Genomic DNA, 20,668 nt, shown 5'->3' on the forward strand with positions numbered 1-20,668 from the left:
CAAAAGCAGCGACTTGCTCACAGTAGTGCTCCACGGACAGAATGACCAAAGACGACGAGTTCAAGCTGGTCAAGATCCAGGTTTCCCTCTCTCTCTTTCTCTGCCTCTCCTTCCCTCTCCCACGTTGCTTCTTTAGTAAGAGCTGACCCAACTGTTCCTCGCAGAACCATGTGCTCAAGGTGAACATACACTGCGACGGGTGCAAGCACAAGGTCAAGAAGCTCCTTCAGAAGATCGAAGGTACTTCTTCTTTCTTTCTTTCTTTCTTGACACTCACTTCACTGCCCATATCTTAGACTGGCTGCCCGGCCACCAAAAAGCACACCGCCCTGCTGTGTCTTGCTAACATGCGTTGCGTTGACACGACAAAGAGATCCCGGCTTCTCATGTAAAAAGAAAACAGAAGATAAAAAGAACCGGTAAAACTTCGTTTCATGATGCGAATTTTTAACTGTGCTATGGTAAAGAGGGCGGCCCAGACTTTCACCCCCTAGGGTGAGGTGAAATTTCCTGCCGTTCTTTCGGATGGATGGGCACAGCAGAGCCCCCCACTCACTGCACAAGCCCCCACATCTCGTGCTTGTGACATGCAGTCGCCAGTAGTACATGGTAATTACTAGTTACCGTGGCTCACGAGCAGCCTGTGATCTCCTCTCTCTCTCTCTCTGCTGCTGGCTGCTGCTGCATCTCATGGATGGCAGGCGTGTACTCGGTGGCCATTGATGTGGACAACCACAAGGTGTCGGTGACAGGCGACGTGGACTCGGAGACCTTGATCAGGAAGCTCACCAGGGGCGGCAAGCACGCGGAGCTGTGGTCGCAGCACAAGGGCGGCAGTGCCCAGCAGAAGCAGCAGGCCCAGCAGCAACAGCAGCAGAAGCAAGGTGGCAATCCGAGCAAGGATGGGCACAGCAAGAGCAGCAACAACAACGGCGGCCAGAAAAAGGACCAGGGGAAGCAAGGAGGAGGAGGAGGGGTTGGTGGGGGCCTCGTGCAGGGCCTCAAGGCGTTCAAGAACCAGCACGGCGGCAACAAGCAGCACCACCAGCTCCCTGAGCTCCTCAGCTCGGAGGACGATGACGGCATGTTCGACGACGATGACGGCGAGTTCGACGACGACTACGAGGAGGAGCTCCGGTTCCTCGGGGACAAGATGAGCCAGCTCGGGCTCCACGGCAACGGCAACGGCAACAACCAGCACCACCATCAGAACAAGAACGGGAACAACGTCGTCGCTGTCAACAGTAACCACAGCAATGGCAAGAAGGGTAACGGCGGCGCTGCAGCCAATCGCCACCAGAGCCAGAACCAGAAGAACGTGAATGTGGTCAACGTGGCAGCAGCGAATGGCAAGATGGGCGGCGGTGGAGGAGTCCAGAACCACAAGAACGCTAACGCGATCAACATGGCGGCGGCGGCGAACGCCAAGATGGGTAATGGCGCCCAGAGGAACGCTGGCGCCATGGGTGGCATTGGCATGCTGGGCCTAAGCCATGGCCTGGGAGCGGGCGGCGCTGCTGCTGCTGCTCCTCCTCCTGGCTTCCAGCAAGGCTACGCAGGCTTCAACCACCCGCCCTATGCCGCTGCTGCCGGCTATGGAGGAGGTCTACAGCAGCAGCAGCAGCATCTCCAGCACCACCAGCAGCAGCAGAGTAACAGCCTCATGGCGAGCATGCAGGGGTACCATCATCACCAGTACCCTGCCGCGACGGCCGCCGTGGTGAACAACTTGAGGGGCCTGAACGGCAACATGGTGATGATGCATCAGCACCAGCCGCAGCCGCAGCCGCAGGCCCAGATGATGTACCACTCGTCTCCCCAGATCAGCAGCCCTTACACCGGCTACTACAACCCTTACAATTACTACTACCACCACCACCCCCATCCCGGCAGCGCTGGGTACCCTGCCACCGCCAGCAACGGGGATGTGGAGAGCATGTTCAGCGACGAGAACACCAAGGGCTGTGTTGTCATGTAGGGCGGGACGAGAACACCATTCCTGCTACCTTTCTTTCTCTCTTTCGTTTCTTTTTCATTATTTTACTGCTCTTATGGTTTTCGCCTGTATCAAGAGTGAATCATGGTGTTGACTTAGATGTGTTGTTGAAAGTAGGGGCAACTTGAGAGGGGTGACCAAACAGTGGAATGTACAATAGGAGTGCCTTTTAGGCTTTTTTACTGCCTAGCGATTTGCCCTGGCTGGCTTGTTATGATCTGTGTACTATATCGTAAGATCTGGGTGTTTTGGGTTTTGGACTTGTGTGCTGTGCCAATGCCCACCATCTGAGTGGTGATCGACTGTTAGCAGTCAACATTGGAGGAAGCTTGCAAACCTGTAAACCTGGAGATGAAGAGAACCCCTAAGCATTTTCCTCGAAAGAGAGTTACGAGCCTGCTGAAAAACCAAAGATCCAAGCCATGATCAAGTCCCATGCATGATGAAAAGTGTGTGGCTGGTAAAGGTGGTTGAAAATGAATGCCTATCATTATGGCTGTGGCTCCCTTCATGAAGGGACGCATTGGTCCCTAAACCAAAAAAAAAAAAAAAGAATCCTGGTTTCTCGTCAGTCTTTCTCACCGCTTTTGCCAGACTACAGTACAGATACCATAACGCACCTCTGACACATACTCTTGATAAATGTTGCGAAATAAACGAACATAGAAATTTCCGGTGCTAAAGATTTGTTATTCCGAAGGTTTTAGGACATGTTTGGTTGGTAGCTAACTGCACCATAACTTACCTAGAGTTAGTCGACTAAATTGAAGAATTAATCTTAGATAGAAAAAATTAGACAAATATGTGTCAAATTAGTCAGTAAACCATTGGTTGGTAGCTAACTGCACCATAACTTACCTAGAGTTAGTCGACTAAATTGAAGAATTAATCTTAGATAGAAAAAATTAGACAAATGTGTGTCAAATTAGTCATTAAACCAAACAGGCTCTCAGTGTGCCCGACTTTCCAGTGTTGTGCTAAAATGAAATCTCTGTGACTGATGAGGCGGGATGGCAGTATGGCACAAAAGGTAGGTGGAACGTAAAAGGTCACTTACCCCCCTTGTATATTCTTAAGAATTCCATCAACTTTTCAGCACAGTTAGTTTATCCAGTTCTCAAGTAGTTTAAGCTATGCCTTGTCAGAAAAGGGGGCAAAAAAAAAAGTAGAGTAGTAGTTAGTCATCTGTACGAACTAAAAAGGCAATACTTTTGTAATACCACAGAGCAGTTCCCCCCATGCACTTCACCTGTGTACAAAGAATCGCGCAAGGTTCTCGTGAAGCGAAACTAGCAGGCAACAGAGATGGCTTGTTTATTCCTCCTCCCTTGGATGCGTGTGGAATGGTTGGTGTGCTGTGCGTATACAATATTGCAACATACACTTGCACGCACGCACGCCTGCCTGAAGCAGTGGTGGTGTTGGTGGTAGTCAACTCAATGCAAGATCCGGATGGATAGTGCAGCAGGAGTAGCAGCAAGAAGGAACCTGCAGCAAGGAAAAAATTTTGAGTGAACAAAAAAAAAATACAAACAAACATGCAGGGTAGCAAGCACTGTTATTTCCACCACCAGGCCTGGACGGCTGTATGGTCCTGGACGGCTGGAGCCTGGAGGAGTGGAGGGGGAGGTAGAGGACAAAGCCTGCGGCTGTGGGCAGCAAACAAGCCAAATCTGGATCAACGCCCAGTTTCCTTTCCGTCAGGGATGGATGTAGCCAGGGCTACGAGTCCCTTGCCGTATCGATACCCAACACACACACACAAGCTTTGTGGAAAAGAGAGGGTTTTTCCTAGCAGCAGCAGCAGAAAAGAAAAGAAAAGAAAAGAAAAGAAAAAGCTGAGAGACACTAAAGCAGAGCCAGTAGTGCTACATCATGCATGCTAGTGTAGATGCTAGTGTAGCTGAAGCGATGCTTTCTCCATTACAGAATTTCAGTCAAGAACACATGCCTATTGCGTGTGCGTGTGTGTATCAGGCTACGAGGGGGGAGAAGTACTCCAACAGCCATGTGAGAGGCCCACCCACGTACAGCGGACCTCTCACTTCTCAGCATGCCATCGCCATGGCCAGGCAGCGAGGACCAGAGCTCAGGGAACAGTGGACAAAAGCTGGAACCCAGCTGCTGAGTGTGCGTGGAAAGCCATGCACAGCGAACAATGGACGACACAACACAAACGATCGTCTTTAGACTTTATACCACCACCAGGCAGCTTGCTTTGGCATGTCACTGCAACAAAACTGACGCTTGGTTTCAGCAGAAGGGCGGGGGCTTATAATGAGCCTGGGCTAGTTTGGGAAGCAGATAAAAGGGCAAAAACAAACACCTTCAGCAGAGAGCATCAGAGCAGGGGGCGCCACGCTCGCTTTTTGACCTGCAGTTGTGCGAAGCACGGTGCAATGCCACTTGCGACTACCAAGAAAACCCTGGCCCCCTGCGAGATGAACAAGCAAGCCGGCAGAGAACCCATTGGGGAGGGGGAGGCGATGAGATTCTCTCTGCAAATGCGACGTTCGCCTCAACAGACATGCCAGCCTTTTGATCCGGAGCTTTGGTATTTGGGTGGTGTTTCGTGTATTGTTATATTTATGGTGCTTCGAAATGAGGGGGGGAGCTCTAGTTGGTCATTATCACAACTCAAAATATTAACTGGAATTCTAAATAAGCTCAATTAAAACTAAGAACGAAACATTAAAAAAGATACCTACCTAGCAGTTTCAGTGGTTCTTAGACGGTCTCTAATAGAGTGTGGGAAATAGGGGATACAGAACTGTAGATGATACTGTTTAAATGTAATTAGAGGTGGTTCCATTGGGAGAGGGGATTACTCCCTATGGATCCCCTCTAATTCACTATCCACCAAATCAGCCGTAATAGCGAAGAAAACAATTTTTATCCTAGGTTTCAAACTAATAAACATGTCTTCCAAGGCTCAAAGTAACCTGCCTTTTTGTCAATTAACAAAAACGTAGATGAATCATTGGTGTACGCTACATGCTCACCGTCTTACTGTAGTACTCCGGTTTAACTTTATGCGAGTAAAAAGTGGAGGATGAAATGAAACTTTCAGTTCCCCGATGGAACAAGTCCGGAAGCCTACAGTAAGACGGTGTGGAAACAGCCGACTTAGGGGGTGTTTGTTTGAGATTATAATCCACCTAGATTATATAATCTAATAATTTTTGAACTAACTCTTAGTTCAAAAGTTGTTAGATTATATAATCTGGATAGATTATAATCTCAAACAAACACCCCCTTATACAATATTCACCAAGGAAACTTCAGCGGTGGGTGCTTTTTCCAGACTTTGTAAGGCTGTGCGCAGCGGTACACGCTACCCATCCCCCTCCCCTTGCATACCGGCTGTAGAGGGTACCCTACGGCCGCAGCGGTGCCCCCTACAGCGCCCCCTACGCGTCGGCCCCCTTCTCTCTCCCCCAGATGTAGCGTGTCACTATTCATCACCCTAAACACTGTGCTGTGGGTCCATGAGTTGATAGTTGATATAGAAAATGATATTTTATAGTTGTAGTGGGGTATAGAGGAATATTTAGGGGGAACCGCTGCGGGAGATGAAAAAATAGGGGGAACAATAGGGGGAAAAGTGATATAGGAGGAAAAATTTAGAGGTAACGGTTGTGGATAGCCTAATAGCATTTCAGCAGCAGCAACAGGCTCAAGGACTTTTAAATATTGATCCGTCCCTCGTGCTTCCAGAGAACAAACTAAGGCCTGTTTGGTTCAGCTTTTTTCTGACCAACTTTTCTGAAAATCTGGCTGTGGGGAGAATCTGGCTGTGGGAAGAATCTGAGTATCATTACGATTACGTGTGGAGAAAAATAAAGTTGTTCATAAGGCTCAGGATCTAGAAAGTGATGGATTCCTACTATTACAACGACTCAACCGATTATGTGTTTATATTGATTTTGGATGGTTTTTGTTCCAACGAATTTTATAGAAGCTGGCTGAAAAGCTGAGCGTTTGCCAGTCCGCAGCAGCTTTTGGTGGCCAGAAGCTGCCAGAAGCCGAAACAAACAGGGCCTAAGGCAACGAGCCTACAATTCTGTTTCGGCAGTAATTCAATGTTATAGAGTAGCTATAATTGAGGCAAGGTGCGTGGATAAAGTAAAGACGAACTAAAGCACGAGCATGCATGATCCCACAGGAAGCTTCCTTGCCTTTGCTCTTCCTGAAAAGGAGAAGTGGACACAGGCAAGTAAATTACTTACATCATGACAATTTTCAATCCCATAAAAAGTGCTCTAGATCAAATATATGCTGCAAACAGTTGATTTTTTTTCTTCAAAACGTTCACATTAACAAGGCAACTTCTCATATAAGAAATCCACCTTAGGGCTTGTTCGGTTCTACCACAATCTATATGGATTGAGTGGAATTGAGATAGTTTCAATCCCTAGTAAGTCAAAATCTCATCCAATCCGTATCAATTCCCTCCAATCCATATGGATTCAAAATAACCGAATAAACCCTTACAGTGGTAACGAAAATAAAAAAGGTCACCACGTCACACCAAAAGTCTGATGGCTTTATTGGCGTACTAATTGGATGTATATTTGTACCCTTTGGCGTACAAATTTGAACTATCAGGGGAAATAAACTGTTAGTTTTTCATGACAGCGGAAGGGAGAGATGTACGAAGCTTGTACTGATATATATTGGTCAATGGTCATATATAAATATGCAACGTAAGGCCTGGCCTCCATAGTGCTCAGTCAATCAACACCAAGTCAACATGTACGGACACAAAGATTAGTGGTAAATCTGGTGCTGTGATACTGTAATCGGTCCAGCTCATATAACTTGTGAGTTTTACAAAGAACATTAGCAATCCACCTAAGATCCAAGAGAAACTGAGAAACTATGCAGAATCAACATTCTGAGCATACCATTTCCTCCCACCAGACTTCAGTTATGTAAACAGTTGAGAATATCAAGACATGCATGTGTTGAAGAGCGAAGTCAACAGAGAAACTTCAAGTCTGACTTTGAGTTGTACACTAACTTCGCATCACTCCAGTGTGAATGGAGAGAATCATACTCCCTGCTTCTTGCTAGACTCAGATAGACTAGGCAATTCAGAACCCCCAGTCGCCAAATAGAACACACATCACATGTGAATGATATGACATATGAACATGTAGGCTTTTCTTGAAGTGCTAGTGCCATCACATCAAGCCCATCCATCGTGAATAACACTACAGATAATACTTGAACCATCTGAAGAAAGCATTCTGATGTGGGAAAGAGAGATGAATACATTACGAGGTATGATCACCTCAACGTCTGTCATTTTTCCTCTTCCTAGCTTTGGCTTTCTGCCATTTTTTCCTAGACACTAACTTACTCTTTGGCTTTAACTTCAACTCTGGAGAAAACTTGAAATTTGGGTCCCTCATGCGTGCCTGTATATCCTTAAAGAACTGTATATTGAGCTTTTTTGGTCCACCCTCCCGCAGTTCTGCATATTCTGGTCCTGAAACAATGTTCTCAAATGCACCAATCAGGATATCTATATCAGTAACAACATCAAATACGTTAATGTAGCGTCCATCAGGGCCTTTCTTTAACTTCTTAAGAGCATTTTCTACAGCAAGTTTCCTTGCTTGCTTTCCCGGAGATAGCTCAGGTGGTTCGTTCTCTGCTTTCAACAGCTCTGAGATTGTGTGGTACTTTGGTGACTCCTCAAATTCAAACACCTTATCAAGATATGAGTCACTGCGTTCACTAGGATGTGCCTCAGAGGGAATATCGTCGTCGTCGTCGTCTTCACTGCCACTCCAGAGAGTCATATCATCTTCATCACTCTCAGGGCATATACTTCTTAACTCGTCACTGTCATCAGCATCAATAAGGTTTGAATTTTCCTTCGCTTGCCTCTTCACTTTCTTAATTTCCCTCTCCAGTTTTGTATCGCTCTCTTCGTCGTCGTCATCATCTTCACTACCTGTCCACAGACAGTCCTCTTCATCTACGTCCTCCTGCCAGGCTTTTCTGAACTCTTCATCCCCAGGCCTTCTTTTACCAAACAGATCATAGTGTGAGCGATCGTCAGCAAAGGATCGGGTTCCTGGATAAGAAGTTCCCTTCAGTATAAATTGTACTCCGTAAAGGTTTGTTTATCCATTGACAAAAAAAAAAAAACTATACCATTCTAGAGTGATCAAACTATTAGTTTGCCTCCATGACCACATTAAATCAAGCAATGCACCTTTTATTGAATCATCTACCATTACTTCAAATTCCAAATGTATGTTGTTTTAGGGTACTATCCAGTCAAATTTTAACTTGAACCACAGACAACAAGTTATATAGATTCACAATACATGGTAAATGACATCATATTCATCATGGAAATACTTACATAATATATAAATTTCACTATTTGAATTGGTATATTATTTATCCTTCTTAATACAAAGATACGCAGCTCTCCTGCATGTTCGATAAAAGAAATGTTATACTTTAATAAATTTTGCAAGTCAGACTGTCACATTTGAGACTGTCGCAGTCCTGAACAACCTACTTTTGGGGTCAGAGGGGGTATTTGGCAAGCTACCCTCATTCAAATGAAGCAACAAAAGGTTTCAAACAAATTACTGACCTTGTGGAGCATATATAATGTCCCAATGAATTGCAATAAACAAATCAGCTCCTGAATTCTATAGCGGTATAGCCTATAACACAAATACATACCATCTATAGTTGAGCTACCATCTCTATGCATCACCCACGAGCACTTCATAATGGATCGAACAGGGGGGAAATGCCCAAGTAGCGTAAATCCACTTCACCAGAAAAGAAGAAAGTGCTGAGGTTTTGGCGTGCTCTGCGCATCTGAAAATCCCAGTATTGCGTTATCCTAACCTTAGGAAATACTTGGTCATTTTCCCCCCAAGGCGAAACATACAGTGTAGAGCAAGAGTGTCAGACTTCAATTATATATCTTCTTTCCCCAAATCAGGTAAACAGAATCAAGCACACAACAAACTACGGCTGCACTGAGCATACAGTTACTACAGACTACGGCCCCACTCAGTAGACTCAACTAATTAGATCAGACACTCCACTGTTATGAAGTGAATTGGATTAGGCACACTGTAGCATAACAATACTGCGTCATTATGCAACTTTCAGGTGCAGGTGGTGGCGATGATGCATGCGTCCCAATCGTGCTCCATGACATAAAAGTCATATTATTCTTCACCAAAGACCGGAAGGGGGAAAGAGAAAGCAACTGAATTCGAACAGCCTGCACCTTGAAGCGCCTGAACCGAAGGAAACGACACTTCGACACCGCGGATAAGCATGCCCAGCGTCGGCGGTGGAACAGACAGGAGACGCGGCGCACGGAGGCGGAGGTGCGGGAGTAAGTGGCGGGCGACGAGGCAGCGGGCCATGAATAGGTGGGAAGCCTGACAACGATATCCAAAGACCAGAGTGGAGGAAAATCTTGTCAGGGTGGAGGGCAGAGTTGGCGCAATGGAAATGGGGTTGAAGCGTCGATCCTTACCTAGGTCCTTCGGTGGTTTCAGAACTCGGCTGGCGAGTTGCTGTGGCAGCGGTTGGCGCCCTGTTGGCTTCCTCAGTCCGCGTCGGGCTAGCTGCGGCGGCTTGCGTCCGGCGGGCGAAGAGGCGGTGGGGAAGGGGGAACGACGCCTTCGGCCGCGTGCCGCGGGAAAGGGCAGATACGTCAGACGCGGCGCAGGCGGCCTGGCCTGGCGGAGGCGCACACGACGGCAGGTGCTCGAGAAGGGGCCGTGGGCTGATGATCATGGGCCTCATTGATTGATGATATGGACCTGGTGCAGCTTGCATATTGGCTTCACATGTTTACCTCTTCCCACGATCCAAAAAAAAAACGATTTGGACATTTCGTTTTTAGAGAAGTCAAATAATTTAAACTTTGACTCAAATTATAAAAATGATATTAGTTATAATAAAACATTAATAATAAGTAATAATTATATAATATATTCTTATAATAAATTTATTTGAAGACATAAATATTGATTATATATTTGATTACATGACTAGAACAGATCTCATAACCATTTTTTAAAAAGAGAGTACATAACAAGAAAAATTGTATATACGGCCTCTTCAAGTATTCTGCAAGTTCGATTTGCCTCCCTTAATGAAAAACTAGATTTTTAGATTCTTAGAATTTTTAAACGGTCAAATTTACTGTTTGAGCGATTTAAAAAAATATTTTGATTGATATGTCATCACATTAACCACGAGGAAGATAAAAAGCAAAATTTCTTGGTAGTCAATTAAAGTTTAACAGAAAGCTGTAGATTTTTTAGAAAAAAAAAATCTAGAAAAAAACATTAAGATAAAACTTTCATAATTTGATTTAACCATAGAAAAAATCTTTTAACGTGGAAAAAAAAATATAAAACCAATTTTATATGAAACATGTCTTTGCTTAGACTATTATAAAAATGATTTTTGCGAGATAATATGTTAATGGTCAGCGGAGCCCCAGAAAAATGTTCGTCTCTACTCTCTAGAAATAATTTATGGGGGCTTGATTAATAGAGACGATTGTCTTCATACATCTGTCTATTTAAATTGATTTTCAAAGGTGAACATTTTAAGGTGATCGCCTCATAAAACAACATTTTTTAAGGTGGTCTTTGTTAGTGTATGTTGGTCACTCGTTCTCAAATGCTGTGAATCAAGAACGAGGCAACACAATTGTTAATTATTAGGGACCTTCATCTTCCGAAGCATAATCTTCTCATAGATATAATGCTCATCAGACGAAGGTCATGAATGACATACCTTCATCATTTAATGTGTAAACAGGAATGCAAGGAACGAAGATAGTAATTGCATCTCGTTAATTCATTCATATTTGCATTCTATAAAACATGTATGAATATTAACATAATTCATATTACATTAACATGTATGAATATTAACATAATTCATATTACACACAATATACTTGTTTTATGAAAATATAATTCCTAAAAAATCTTTGTTAAGAGATAGCTTAACTTATTTTTTAGAGACTGTGTTTAAATATGCACTTCAACACAGGGATAACCTAGTCCATATAATATTATTTTTATTTAATATTTTTATTATAAAACACATTTATCTTTAGGAGATTTAACTTTAAAGGAAAGAAAGTTCTTATTAAAAGACATTAATATATATTTATTAATTTGTTGTAGAATCATCCTAATTCCTAAAATAGAATTTTGGATATTACAGCATGTCATAGACTTAAGTTCATTCAATTCGTGAATTAGATATAGCCCTACGGCCTGCCAGCTCATGCATTATTATTGGACTATGATTTTTTACCACTTGTCTAAGGGATAGATGGATTGCAAATGCCTAGTAGGTATGTATAACCATAAATTTCCTCGTTCGTATACCATAAAACTACACACCTATAAACTCACTAAGTATATTTTTTTCTCATTAATATACTCATGGACAGCTATATTCATTTGCACCCATACCCTAATGGATAAAAAAGCACAGAGTTTCGAGTTGTGGGGTATCTATTGTGATCCCTTGTTCTAATCGTCTAAGGTTGTGATAAGCATATCGTGCATATGGATGTGTAAAATATCGTTGAGTGTAATTTAAAATAAAAGATGCAATAAGTAAAAATGTTAGAGATAGCCTAACAAGAGAATATATATGACGCACATAAGAGTTTGGTATACATAGTGCATATCAAATCACCATTCATATCAAATCTAGCGTCTCTATAGATAACACATTTCTACCACTGTACTACACCACTTCAGATAATGTTTTTTGTAAAATATATAAAACAACTAGAGATATTAAATCTAAAATGAATGATGATAATTTAATATACACAACATATACATTAAACTCTCATATGCACTAGATATGTTCTCTCCTAACAACCAATGATAGTCACATTTATACCTTTCTCCATTATACGAACTAACTTTTTTGTAGAATGATATAATTAGAACTACACGAAAGAAATCAACCACCTTTTTGACGGTGGCACGAGCCTCTTTTACACATCGTGTCGGCTGCGAACCATGCGACCAATTCACATTCGATCGAATTATATAAAGCTGATGACTTCACTGTTCACTGACGTGCGGGGTTAAGTTGGGTCCTGCCAATCGAGCGAGCAGAGAAAATTTGCTACGGGACGTAGTCATCTTACGCAGATTATTCCAATACATGAACAAACGTATCAGATCCAGGCAGAACAATAATAACTAGGAGTAATAAAAAAGAATATAAATAAAAAATAATATCATACATATACATTTAAATAGCCTCCACCACTCCCTTCTCGCGACCTCAGAATCTCACGGCATCACGCGAAGCAAGGAGAAAGAAAATGGCGCAGCTGGTGGAGACGTACGCGTGCTCGCCGGCGACGGAACGCGGCCGTGGAATCCTCCTGGCCGGGGACCCCAAGACGGACACGATCGCCTACTGCACCGGCCGCAGCGTCATCATTCGCCGCCTCGATGCGCCCCTCGACACTTGGGTCTACCCCGACCACGCCTACCCCACCACCGTCGCCCGCTTCTCCCCCAACGGCGAGTGGGTCGCCTCCGCCGACGCCTCCGGCTGCGTCCGCGTCTGGGGCCGCTACGGCGACCGCGCGCTCAAGGCCGAGTTTCGCCCCCTCTCGGGACGCGTCGACGACCTCCGCTGGTCCCCGGACGGCTTACGCATCGTTGTCTCCGGGGACGGCAAGGGCAAGTCCTTCGTCCGCGCATTCGTGTGAGTACAAACTTTACATGCTATTTCCATCCTTCCATCTCGATCTCATTTGAAGGATTCGGATGTTAGGGGAAAGCCAATGGTGCCGCCTTTTTGTGGGATGGCCGTGATCGGGATTCGGGAAAGAGCACAGAAAATGCTATGATTCGATGGTTCGGACTGGCATTGGCCGTTATCTGATGATCTGGCCATACGAGGCCGTTCGAGGGATGTATTCTATTAAGTGATTTGCAATGGGGATGACGGGATAGCCCTTCTCCCCATCAGACGTGGATTGTTGAGGCTTGTGTGCAATGGATGAAGTATTTGTTGAAATCGGGACGATTTTGGTTGGTGCCCTCAATGACCAGCCTGCTCCAGGGCCCAGGCATGCATCTGAGGTCTAAGCCCCAGTGCTGGAAATTCAAAGGCATGGGAGAGCTGCCTGGTCCAGGCAGTTTGCCTGGGGGCAAACCAAACAGACCAGTCCTTATTCCTTAAAACTTTCACATGCTCTTTATCTTATTTCGGATTAAGCATCACCATCAATTGGCATTAGCTTAGGCACTTAGACTATACATGTACTGTTGTTTGTTTGAATGATGATTATTTGGTTGACATTTAGTTCATATAATAATAAGTAATACATAATTGAAGGAAAATCTTCCCTCATAGGAACAGGCGTGGGCTATAATGACTTTTTGTTTGTGTGTTCATTTCTTTATATACTTATTTAAGCTCTTTGCATTATGTAGATGGGACTCTGGCAGCACAGTTGGTGAGTTTGATGGGCACTCAAAGAGGGTTCTGAGCTGTGACTTCAAGCCAACACGTCCATTTCGCATTGTGACATGCGGTGAAGATTTTCTGGCTAACTTTTATGAAGGACCGCCATTCAAATTCAAGCATTCCATAAGGTCGGTAGTCATTGCTGGTTTTCAGACCTACCTAACAGTGTATAGCTAGCTCTTTGCCATAATTGTTTTGTTACGACCTTGCTTACCTTTTGCCAATGGGCCAGATATACACATCTGATGTGGATTACTATACTACATTTATTACAAGTGTGTGAATTAAACCCTTTATTTACCCCTGTATCAGTGATGTAGTCATGTTAACACGGGTGTCATCTATCATCCAGTCTTGCATTTGCTTATGCAGTTACACTCTGACCTATTCTAATACAGTTTACCTTTTCTTTTTATTTTTCTCTAATTTTCCGTAACACTGATGTTTATTGAGCTTTACATGCATATAGTTTAACGCTTGACAGAAAAAAACAATTGGAGCCTGACTTAAATTTTGGTTACTGCAGGATCTGTTTCAACACCTATAGTGGTGCCATTTCCTTTTTTTTAGTTTACTTCTTGACCTATGCAGAAATTGCAGTTGTTTCTTGCATAATTAAGGTTTTTCAATAGATGTAAGCTTGTTCCTGTATCTAATTCTATGTCCAGTATGACAAACTGAAGCTGACACATTGTAGTTACTGGAGTACGTAGATGCTCTGTCCTGCACCTGCTCCATGCATTTAAAGTAGAATGTTCCTACTGGTTTACATGATTTGAACATTTCACAAACACTTCTTTAAATTGTTATTTATTATGTATCTATGCATCATACTGTAGCAGCATTTTACTTCTGGCACCTAGGATGCGTATTTCACATTTTTCAATTCACTTTGCATTTCAGGGATCACTCGAATTTTGTTAACTGTATCCGGTATGCTCCTGATGGTAGTAAGTTTATCACTGTGAGTTCTGATAAGAAGGGTTTGATATATGATGGTAAAACTGGAGAAAAAATAGGAGAGCTTTCCACTGAAGGCGGTCACACAGGGAGCATATATGCTGTTAGCTGGAATCCTGACAGTAAACAGGTAATTCGATATTAAGTATTCTCTGTTTTTAGTTCTCATTCACAGTTCTAAATGTCGTGTTTATAGTGTACCTATATTTTCTCAGATTTGATGTGGAATTATTTGTTAGGCATGATTGAGGAACAACGCACAGATTCAGAAAATATGCTTGATAAAACCTAACATTGTTGAACAGATAACATGATCCACTTATAAGGCTACTGGACAGTAAACAAAGTATTTGTTTTCAACCTAGATCCCATAATGATCTAGCCTGTATCTAGGATATGCGTGATATCATTTTTTTATGAACATCTTATCTTTTTCCTTCAAATGTGTTACTTTTTCTGTAGCATTGCACTTATGCATTTTAGTTTCTTTCAATGGATGTTTGGTGCTCATGACCTATGTATGACTATCTAATCAATATCGTATAATTTCAAGTGTTTATCCACTTCTAATGGTTTTCTCTTATTTTACCGGTGCATTCAGGTTCTAACAGTTTCTGCTGATAAATCTGCGAAAGTATGGGATATCTTTGAAGATGCAAGTGGGAAATTGAATCGAACTTTGGTTTGCCCTGGTATAGGAGGTGTGGATGATATGCTTGTTGGTTGTCTCTGGCAGAATGATCATCTCGTGACAGTCTCTCTTGGTGGGACATTTAATGTGTTCTCTGCAAGCAACCCAGACCAAGAACCAGTTACATTTGCAGGACATTTGAAGACTGTTAGTTCTTTGGTCTTCTTTCCTCAAAGTAGCCCAAGAACTATACTATCTACTAGCTATGATGGTGTCATCATGAGGTGGATATTGGGTGTTGGGTTTGGTGGGAGACTGATGCGCAAAAACAACACTCAAATAAAATGCTTTGCTGCAGTAGAAGAAGAGCTTGTTACCTCAGGTTATGATAATAAGGTAAGAAAAATCAACAGGTTGCCCATAATACTAGTATTCATCCATAACTATCAAGGATAAAATGAAATCTTTATCTATGGCTTGTTTTGATTTACAAGATTAGACTAGTTCCTTTGGGTTGGTACAAAAAGTCTGGCTATTTTAAATTTCCTACTGCGAAAGAGCATCTAGCTGAGTTGGTTAGGTGGTCTGAATTAGCACTCCTCATGTTTTGGGTTCGACTCTCCGTCGAAGCGAATTTTCAGGCTGTGGTTAAAAAAATTCACTCGTCTGTCCCATGCCAAAGCACAAGTTTAAGGTCTGGCCCTGGTCGCGGTAGTTCTCACATGGGCTACGGTGCCGCTGTGTATGGTGGGCTGGGGTTCGGGGGTTTCTCGACCTAGGTGAGAAGGTCTTCTTCTTAATATAATGCCGTGGGGGCGATCTTACCCCCGCAGATCGAGTTTTAAAAAAAAATCCTACTAATTTGAAGAGTCAAGGGTTTAGATTATCTTTACTGCTTTCTCTTGCTGATATTATAGGTTTCCAAGGGGGCAATAATTGTGTATATGCTAGGTATTATAAGAATCATGCTTTAGCATTTTGAATTTTAACTCGTATGATATGGTCGCTTGGTCGGTTGATCAGGCACTAGATACAAGAACAGCAAGATAGATTAGTAGATTAGTTAGCTCACCTTCCCTTTGAAGGGTCTGAACTGCTTTCTTTGATGTATTTCTCCTTGCTGAACCTATGTCTCACATCTGCCTGTATAGACCAAGCGTCTGCTTTCTTTGAGTGATTTTGTAAGAGGAATGTACAAATCTCAATATTGAACACTGACTGTAAGCTTATTTGTTTTTAAATTGCCAGATGAAGTTTCTATGGCTAAACATGATAACTTGAAAGGGCTACAGCCTCCCATCATTCTTTAGGATTAGGACAATATTTATAAAGTTTATTTCTTTCCAAAGACATGATTAAAAGATTAACTCGATGTCCGGCAATTGATTTGTAAATCCTGAAATGTTAGTAATTATGAAATGATTGTTTCTTTTTATAATGTCATTTCATTAATACTGATGAAATCAAATACTAAATTCAATTTTTTTATTAATGTATTTTTCTTTTCATCATGTCCTGAAGTTTGGGTTAGGCTTAGTTATTATGATAACTTACAGTTTCTACTTGGAATCAGATCTTCAGGATTCCTCTTAATGGAAACCAGTGTGGAGATGCTGAGTCAGTTGATGTAGGTGGTCAGCCAAATGCTTTGAACCTTGCACTTCAAAAACCTGAATTTGCACTGGTCACTACTGATTCTGGGATTGTATTGCTGCACAACTCAAAAGTCATTTCTACAACCAAAGTTAACTATACCATCACTTCATCTTCGGTGTCTCCTGATGGGACAGAAGCTGTTGTGGGTGCTCAAGATGGGAAACTGAGAATCTATTCCATCAGTGGTGATACACTTACAGAAGAAGCTCTGCTTGAGAAGCACCGGGGTGCTATCACTTCCATACATTATTCACCAGATGTTTCTATGTTTGCTTCTGCTGATGCCAACAGGGAAGCTGTTGTGTGGGATCGGGCCAGTAGAGAGGTACTGTCAGTTTTCAACTACTAGTTATTTTTTCCAGTTGTGTAAAATGATGAATATTGGACTGCCAAGTTTTTTGTTGTTTGTTCTTACGAGTTTTTTCCCTCCTTGAGTCTGTCGGGTAACACATACTTGACACTTTTGCTGTTTTGTCTCCACGAGTTTATAGTTTACTAGAATTTTTGTTGATATTTCTTGTGGTTAATGCCGCCCATTGATTCAATACACCTTGGCTTTCCCTGCCATGTTACATGAAAATAAATTAAAATTGTCTCTTGAGTCTTGATTACTAAAGATTTTTTTATCCTAACAATTTCATACCCTTGTAATCTTCATTAGTTTGATGGTAAAATAAAACCATTTAATGCAAGGTCTGTTGCAAATTACTACCTCCGTTCTCGAATATTTGTTGCCCGCTAAACCGCAACAAATAAAAAAGAACGGAGGAAGTACATTGCTGAAAATATATTTTTCTTGATCTAAGGAGAGGTCCAAGGTTTGGTGCCCCTTGTATGATTTTTTTTCTGTAAACTTCGTTCAGTCTGTTTCAGTTAAGCAATGTCGATTACTACCTCTTTACATGAAATTCATGTGCTCGACTGACTTATTTTGTACTCAATATTTCGGGTTACAGTAAGCATAATATTTTTTTGTTCAACAGATCAAACTGAAGAACATGTTGTACCACACAGCTAGGATAAACTCCCTGGCTTGGTCACCGGACAGTCGATTGGTTGCCACTGGCTCACTGGACACCTGTGCAATTGTCTACGAGATAGACAAGCCAGTAGCCAGTCGCGTCACTATCAAGGGAGCTCATCTGGGTGGAGTTCATGGTTTAACCTTCCTGGAGAATGATACTCTGGTGACTGCCGGCGAGGATGCTTGCATTCGTGTTTGGAAGGTGGTGGAGTAATAGGTTACTCATTATTCTGGTGTGCATTGAGAATGTCTTTGCTATTCATTGGAATAAACTTCTTTCTTTTTCTGTGCTTGTTGGTACGGTTGTTGTTACCTGACAGGTCATAGCATCGTTGTTGCCTTCTCAGCGATTTGTGCTCTAAATTTCCTTTACAATTCTTTTTTGAGTTGTATTATTTTTGCCTTTTTCCCCGAAAGAAAGACTCCTTTGTAAGTGTATCTCCGCATCTGATTTTGTCAGGAACTGTGAGAATATAGGGATACTACTGTTGCTTTTCTCCCCTATGTCTTGAAATAGTCGGTAATAACTGGCTTCGCTGTGGTGCTAGTTTTCATGAATGTTGACTGTGCTTTCATATACTTATTATATATAACCTACCTCTATCATATCTGGTGTCATTACATCAGGGTACCATAGATCGAGAGAGGCTGAAGGATAGAGCAAGGCTGCAAGGGGCCTAGGTTGGAGGTACACCGATTTTAGATACTGTTTAGTTACATCTTACAAGTACACACGATATTTATGGAGGTTCGAGTCGCAAATACATAATAATACTCTACGTTCTCTTTATTCTCTTTGTGTACACTGGATTAACTAAAGCAGAGGTGAAGAATAATACATGTTCAAATATATATTGAGCTTTATGACCATCTAGCTCTTTCTTTTTGGTTTTGGTAAGAGTTCTAAAATAATTGGTCTCTAGATTACCTTTGGCTATCTTATGAATCTAGAGCCAAAATGCCAGAATTCTTCTCTGTTGTTGTACCTCTCTTTTATAGCTAAGGGAGGAGACAGTGATATAGGTATGTTGGGTAGTGGGTTCTGTCTAAAAGAGACTTAACTACTTCTATCTTGTCCCAAATGTGGAATCATACTTGGTACACGCCTGGGTTGTGACATAGTGTTAAGCTCGTCATGCACCAAGGGTTGATATGTCCTATCATGGTGGCGGAGCCAGAGATCACACCGTCGGATATGACGTAGTTGGTAAATGATATAAACTTTATAAAGCTCGTATGTTATCATGTTTAGACATGACTACATGGACATTGGTATGTATTGCACAATGGCCCTCGTGTACGTCTATTACCCATTGTTGTGGATATAGGGATGGTGGCACACAATGCATAGCGGCCTTGGGTATGGTTGTGGCCTCTAGCATGGCCACAGTTAGAGGTGGATATCGAGCCAGCTTGGCTCAGCTCGTTAGGGAGCTCGAGACAGCTTGTTAGGCTCGCGATCCACACAACTAAATACAAAGATCTATGTACATAATATATATATAACCGAAAAAATCATATTTTAAGTGTTTAACACTACAACCCCAAAACTTTTATAATATTATTATCATTATCGTCCTAGCTTCTAACTTTCAATATTAAATTAAATAACCAAATATGTATTAACTTATAGATTTACAAACCCTTATTATAATAAGATAGCAACAAGCATCATTATAAAGCAATTCATCATCCACATGGTTATTAAAGAGTTAAAACGTTATGAACCAACTTTTCAACATTTAAACGTTTAAACGAACGTTGAAACGTCTTTTTAGACTTGACATAGAATTTCAAATCAAATATAGAATAAGTTCATACATAAGTTGAGTTCACAAACCAAATAGCATTAGCATAAAAAGAAACAAATCAAGTTCAACAACACAAGTTCAACCACACAACACAAGTTACAACTTTCATGCATGATTAGTAACCATCATCGAACTCATCAATATTAAGACCATGAGCATCCACACCTTGATCATCATCATCGTTTCCACTATTGCTTCCTTCAATTTCATCTTCCACGTTAAGATCATCAAGAATATATTCCTCATCCTCGTCATCTTCATTTGCTAAATTAGTCTCCTCTTTCTCAAGGTCTTCATCCCTTCTCACACACCCACCAGCAGCTCTCCTAGGAAAATTACGACCTCTGAGATGTACAGATGCACCAATAGCTTCATCAACTTGGTCCCATGATAAATTGAAATCATCTCCAAGAGCATTGCTAACATGAGAAGAATTAGCTAATGGATCAACCCATTCATTGTCCCAATCAAAGTCTTCTAAAATCAAAGGATCAAAGTTTTTTTCTTCCTCACGTATTTTTTGAAACCTATCAGCCATCTTTCTGTTGTATAAAACATATACCAAGTCATTCAACCTTTTGTGCTCTAACCTAGTCCTCTTTTTGGTATGCATCTACAAGTGCAAATAAAAGTAACCATTTAACCAATGAAGAACTGAGGATAAAAAGTAGTGGCGAATAGAAATTGAAAAATTTGACTAGCTCACTTACAAATTCAAATGTACTCCAATTCTGCTCACAACCGGATGATGAAGCACAAAGACTAACAATCTGTCTTGCAAACGTATATAATTCAATAGTACAACCACCATATGCAAGCCACCAATCAACTAAAATGGCAAGAACAAAGATTATATGTTACATGCTGAAAATGGATGGAAGGCTATCAATTTTAGAATACTTACGTGGATTCCTTATTTGTGCATTTTTTATAGCCATTAGATTTGCAAATGCCTCCCTTTGGTTCTCATAAAGAACAGTTTGGGCATCAATCTTCTCTCTAAGATCCTCATCTACCACCATTTTGGCAAGCACGTCATTAAAGCAACCCCTTAG

The 20,668-nt window shown here is 41.9% G+C and overlaps 3 protein-coding genes across 3 annotated transcripts; 2 read left to right on the forward strand and 1 right to left on the reverse strand.

Moving 5' to 3' along the window:
• LOC100382247 (putative heavy metal transport/detoxification superfamily protein) lies at positions 1 to 2,209 on the forward strand. The gene is made up of 3 exons (NM_001175000.1): positions 1 to 80; positions 165 to 240; positions 702 to 2,209. The coding sequence occupies exons 1-3, from the start codon at positions 42 to 44 to the stop codon at positions 1,976 to 1,978; spliced, it is 1,392 nt and encodes a 463-aa protein (NP_001168471.1). The 5' UTR covers positions 1 to 41; the 3' UTR covers positions 1,979 to 2,209.
• A 4,723-nt stretch (positions 2,210 to 6,932) lies between these two features.
• LOC100276295 (uncharacterized) lies at positions 6,933 to 9,693 on the reverse strand. The gene is made up of 3 exons (NM_001150119.2): positions 9,528 to 9,693; positions 9,273 to 9,429; positions 6,933 to 8,084 (listed from the first exon to the last, which is right to left on the reverse strand). The coding sequence occupies exons 2-3, from the start codon at positions 9,412 to 9,414 to the stop codon at positions 7,294 to 7,296; spliced, it is 933 nt and encodes a 310-aa protein (NP_001143591.2). The 5' UTR covers positions 9,415 to 9,429; positions 9,528 to 9,693; the 3' UTR covers positions 6,933 to 7,293.
• Positions 9,694 to 12,340: 2,647 nt separating this feature from the next.
• Positions 12,341 to 18,299, forward strand: LOC100382413 (Actin-interacting protein 1-2). The gene is made up of 6 exons (NM_001175156.1): positions 12,341 to 12,763; positions 13,498 to 13,659; positions 14,435 to 14,621; positions 15,093 to 15,518; positions 16,696 to 17,103; positions 17,762 to 18,299. The coding sequence occupies exons 1-6, from the start codon at positions 12,372 to 12,374 to the stop codon at positions 18,014 to 18,016; spliced, it is 1,830 nt and encodes a 609-aa protein (NP_001168627.1). The 5' UTR covers positions 12,341 to 12,371; the 3' UTR covers positions 18,017 to 18,299.
• The last annotated feature ends 2,369 nt before the right edge of the window (positions 18,300 to 20,668 follow it).

Source organism: Zea mays, chromosome 8, assembly GCF_902167145.1.
Source record: "Zea mays cultivar B73 chromosome 8, Zm-B73-REFERENCE-NAM-5.0, whole genome shotgun sequence".
Taxonomy (NCBI): Eukaryota; Viridiplantae; Streptophyta; class Magnoliopsida; order Poales; family Poaceae; genus Zea; species Zea mays.